This window comes from Taudactylus pleione, unplaced genomic scaffold (genome assembly GCF_031769625.1).
Source record: "Taudactylus pleione unplaced genomic scaffold, aTauple2 ptg000722l, whole genome shotgun sequence".
Lineage (NCBI taxonomy): Eukaryota > Metazoa > Chordata > Amphibia > Anura > Myobatrachidae > Taudactylus > Taudactylus pleione.
The window spans coordinates 747,486-752,872 of record NW_028285124.1 but is presented as its reverse complement, the minus strand read 5'-3'; the positions used below and the strand labels follow the sequence as shown (position 1 = coordinate 752,872).

General features: G+C 41.0%; 1 protein-coding gene across 1 annotated transcript; it reads left to right on the top strand.

Annotated features, from left to right (window-relative positions):
- Window positions 1-223: 223 nt before the first annotated feature.
- On the top strand, window positions 224-2,221 carry LOC148477359 (serine/threonine-protein kinase SBK1-like). The gene is made up of 3 exons (XM_088456841.1): window positions 224-386; window positions 1,077-1,279; window positions 1,388-2,221. Exons 1-3 carry the CDS (start codon window positions 224-226, stop codon window positions 2,219-2,221), a joined length of 1,200 nt encoding a protein of 399 aa, XP_088312967.1.
- The last annotated feature ends 3,166 nt before the right edge of the window (window positions 2,222-5,387 follow it).

The window sequence follows — 5,387 nt, the reverse complement described above, 5'->3', positions numbered from 1 at the left end:
TGTATATTGTAAAATGATGAATACTATGTATCTGCCAATAAATACTTAGAATTAGACAACTGTGTGTAAAACTGAGTTATACAGCACCTGATACACTAGAAGTGTAAGTGTGTGAGGAGAATGAGAACATTTTACACCTTGTCACCAGGTCTCTGGGCAATAGATTGGGGCCATAACTGACTAATGTTAATATATCAGTGTCTCTGACTTTCCCCAGGATACAATGGCCACCAGTACACGTGACGTGGAGCTTGTTCTGGAGGAAATGGTCTCTTTTGCTTCCAAGGGCCTCCAGGAGATACAACTACAGGACATCTACCTTGTCATGAAGGAGCTGGGGGGAGGAGGTTATGCCTCAGTTTTCATGGTAAAGGACAGAAAAACAGGTCAGTATGGTCAGTAAATCAGTATCTGCCCTATGTGATCATTTCCCAGGATGGTCTATCAGTTATTATACAACATTATATACTATGCACAATTAGAGTCTCCCACAGCCATCAAAATTTTAAACATTCTCTGAAACCCTACTCCCACCTAAACTACTCACACTATTGTCCCCTCATACCTACCCTACCCCCACTTATACTATCCACACTCATGTCCTTCACATCTACCCTATTTTCAACTATACTACTCACACTGATGCCTCCTCACATCTGCTATACTCCAACCTATAAACTCACACTAATGCCCCTCCAACATACACTAATCACACTAATACCCCTTCACACCTACCTTATTCCCACCTATACCATTCACACTTATGCCCCCTCAAACCTACACATTCCCATCTATACTACTCACACTAATATCCACTCTCATATACCTTTCTCACTCACACCTACCCTACCCACATGTGTACTACCCAGAAAAATGCCCCATCATACTTACCCAACTCCCATGTATACTACTCACATTAATGTCCCCACACTAGTATCCCAATATCCACTCTATGCCACACTCATTTATCTCTCTTTAGCTGTCCCCTCTTCCAATCAGACACATCTTTGTGCCCTCACATCTTTTACTTGGCCTAATTTGTATACAAATCTAATTATGATTCTTTATCATCACAGATATCAGGATGGCACTAAAGGTCATGGACAAAAAAAGGACAACTGAGAGAAGATTCCTCATGGAGTTCAGTATGTCTTTTCTACTTTCATCTCATCCCAATATCATTGGCATCAGTGGGATTGCGTTCAAGACCGGTGACCACTTTGCATTTTCCCAAGAACTGGCACCAGTGGGTGATTTGTTCTCTCTCATTCTGCCCCATGTAAGTAGAGGTCCTTGTACTGATTTTACATTAACTTGGTGCTTTAGAAACATTTATATTTTGTAAGACATTAATATGATGCTAAATCAGGGTATTTACTACTTTCAGACTGGACTTCCAAAAGACTCGGTGAAGAGATGTGCAGTACAGATCTCCAGTGCACTGGAATTTATAGAAAGCAAAGGACTGGTGCATCTGGACATCAAACCAGAGAATATTTTGGTGTTTGATCAGGAATGCCATTGTGTTAAGATAACTGACTTTGGTCTTGCACGTATCAAGGGAAGATTCATTCATACCAGGTCCGGTAGTGTCTCCTACATGGCCCCGGAGATGTGCCAACTTGCTGACAAGGATAGTTTGCTTGTAGACTCCACCCTTGATGTGTGGGCTTTTGGTGTAGTTCTTTACTGCTTGCTCACAGGAGAGTTTCCCTGGCAGGTGGCACTACCCAGAGACAGAGAGTACAGTAGATTTGCTGAATGGCAAACCCACACTCCATCTGATGACCCTCCCTCACCATGGAACAAGATGCCTGCTGGAATATGGAGGATGTTTTGTCATCTTTTAGCCATAGACTGTAATCAGAGAAGCAAAGCCACTGAAGTCTTGATGTTCATGAAGGAGAGCTGGAAATCAGAAAGGAGCTACAATAATATGGATGATGCTAAAGATACTTCTCCTGTGGAATCAGAGCTCTCATGTGTTCAAGAGATCTCCAGTTCCAGCAAAGAAGTGTCTAACACAGCAACAGACACATCACACAGCAGTAAGTCCGTCCTTTCTGTTATCAGCTCCATGTCATCCCATTTGTCTACTGGTAGTGCTGGGTTACAGTGTAAGGAGGCAACAGACCCCCGGCAGGAACATGCACCAACTCCAGTGATACTTATGGAGGATGACATATTCCTTCATGTTGGGGCAGAGGTGGAAATTGGCTGAAAACACTCATCTGTATTTTTCTGTCATGGCTCTAAGAGGACATCACACTCACTCTCTTCCCATTTACCAGGTAAGTCATTGTTTTAGAGAATAATGGGTCTTTTGGGCTCTGGGAATTGGGTCACTGGGTATTTGCAGAGTCCTTATTTCTGGAGATATGATATAAAAGGGCTGTCCAACTTGTTTGTCTTACTATAATCTATGTTTTATCTAATAGGAAAGGATGGCTCTAAGTAAATACCATTATACCACCAGTGAGATACATCACTAATTCTGCAAGAGTACTTTATGTTCTGGAATAATAAAATCTGTTGCTACATTATGCTTTATGTAATAGCCCATGAGATACAAACACAGGTGTGATTCTGGGAAGTTAGCCTGTACTTTAAAACTTTAGTGTACTAATTTTCCAAAATACATAATCTATTCACAGTATATTTCCACACTTTTATTCATATACTACACTAACACATTTTTTTCTGTTTCCCGAGGTGACAAGTTTGGGGTGTTACAAAGAAGATGAACAGAGCCCCATCTGGTGCATATAGGTGTACCGAGTATAAATATCTGCAGGTACCCCTCCCATGCACTGGGTGGTGCTCTTTGTAATTGTCCTTTGATGATGAGATTTCCCAGAAGCTCCATACAAACCAGTAGATCATCATGATGATACATGGGGGAGATTTATCAAAGCTTGGGGAGAGATAAAGTAAATCGTTTTTTTTTTTCCAGAAAAGTGGTATCCGCAAAGACCCTTATCTCAATATTGTCTTTCCCCAATTTTAGTATTCCACTAGAATAAATAGTTGCTATAGGGGATGGGCACCCAGGAATAAAGATAATCACAATTAAAGCAAAAAGACAAAGTATTCCTGTACAGGGGCACTCACAGACTAAACACATTCCATGTTGTATCCAATAGTGACCCTAAGAAATTATAAAACATGACTTTTATTGAATAAAAAGAAATAAAACAGCAAAATATTTATTGGTTTTTATATTATAATAAAATTCATGAATGTACTCCTGGTTGCTAAGTATTATTTACAGTCCTTGTTGATACATAAAATCCAATATGTTCTCTACCTCCAAATGCTATTCACAATGTAATTATGCTGTTAATAAACTAAAATTTGGTGAATGGTTTCATGTATTACTCCCCGATCAGGAGCCTGTACATTTTCCATATGAGACGTAATAATCATGGTATAACTAATTCTCATATACATAAAAATTGCATTTAAGATAAATAATGTGTTTGTATCACACGTCATTTAGGCCGGCTTCCATATCATTTATTCATACACTATTGTGTGACTGCGTACTTTCTCTCACCAGGGGTTAGGTGTATATATTTTAAAACCTCCCTCCAGGGGTTTCCGTTCATACGTTGTAGGTTATTATTATATCACCATAATTGATTGCATTTATATTTGGTTTGTATTTTGGGCTCTATATGTATCTTTAAGTAACATTCCAAACTGACACTCTAATTGTATCATTGGGAATCAGCTAAGCTATAACTGTAGGACTTTTAAATCTCCACTGATTCTATTAGAAAGCTGTCAGTATACATACTTATAGCCCCTTATTTGGGCATCGATAGCCGTATCATCAGCATATTTCCCATCAGATATGTGCAGTACAGATATCCCAGATATTGATCTGTGCTTATCATTCACACCATACAATATTTCATTATCTTTACATATATCTGAGTAATGTGCGGCACTTTTCACACTCAGTTTACAGAATTCATAACAACAACAAGAGTACGGCGGGGTTAGGTGGAAACACACATTTAAAATACATGAGGCATACTGATGGTGCTGTCCTGATGCGCGTTTCACTATGTCAGCTTACTCATAGGAGATAAAGTACCACACAATCAGCTCCTTACTGTCATTTTTGAAACACAGCGTACAACATGGCAGTTAGGAGTTGTCTGGTTGCTACTTTATCTCTCTCCCAGGCTACTGTTAATAGTGTATTATTACTGTATTGTTTGTTTCTTTGAGGCCACATGAGGTCATATCCAGACATATTTAGCAAACTGCGCATGTACTGTGGGCTGCATACTCATCTTATGTATATACAAGTGATTCTAACTCATTCACATCTCATTCTTTTCTATGTGACTGCTGAGTGGGCGTTACTGTGTGTCACCTGCATAGAAACAGGGTGTTCATACATAAGAGAGAGAGACAGTGATTAGTGGGCGTTACTGGGTGTCACCTGCACAGAAACAGGGCGTTCATACATGAGAGAGAGCCAGTGTGTAATGAGCGTTACTGGGTGTCACCTGCACAGAAACAGGGCGTTCATACATAAGAGAGATAGATGGTGTGTAATGGGCATTACTGGGTGTCACCTGCACAGAATCACGGCGTTCATACATAAGAGAGATAGACGGTGTGTAGTGGGCATTACAGGGTGTCACCTGAACAGAAACAGGGAATTCATACATAAGAGAGATAGACGGTGTGTAATGGGCGTTACTGGGTGTTACCTGCACAGAAACACGGCGTTCATACATAAGAGAGATAGACAGTGTGTAATGGGCGTTACTAGGTGTCACCTGCACAGAAACAGGGCGTTCATACATAAGAGAGATAGACGGTCTGTAATGGGCATTACTAGGTGTCACCTGCATAGAAACAGGGCGTTCATACATAAGAGAGATAGACGGTGTGTAATGGGTGTTACTGGGTGTCACATGCACAGAAACACGGCGTTCATACATAAGAGAGATAGACGGTGTGTAATGGGCGTTACTAGGTGTCACCTGCACAGAAACAGGGCGTTCATACATAAGAGAGATAGACGGTGTGTAATGGGCGTTACTGGGTGTCACCTGCACAGAAACAGGGCGTTCATACATAAGGGATATAGATGGTGTGTAATGGGCATTACTGGGTGCCACCTGCACAGAAACAGGGCGTTCATACATAAGAGAGATAGACGGTGTGTAATGGGCATTACTGGGTGTCACCTGCACAGAAACAGGGCGTTCATACATAAGAGAGATAGACATTGTGTAATGGGCATTACTGGGTGTCACCTGCACAGAAACAGGGCGTTCATACATAAGAGAGATAGATGGTGTGTAATGGGCTTTATCCCATCTGGGAGCGTGGCTTGGAGCAGCATGGAGTAGGGTGTCACG

Bases quoted from the DNA above. Each gene is read 5' to 3' on its own strand.
- LOC148477359 (XM_088456841.1), top strand. From the start codon at position 224: ATGGCCACCAGTACACGTGACGTGGAGCTTGTTCTGGAGGAAATGGTC. The intron at 387-1,076 runs GTCAGTATGGTC...TTATCATCACAG, and splicing joins GGTAAAGGACAGAAAAACAG to ATATCAGGATGGCACTAAAG. The intron at 1,280-1,387 runs GTAAGTAGAGGT...TACTACTTTCAG, and splicing joins TCTCTCTCATTCTGCCCCAT to ACTGGACTTCCAAAAGACTC.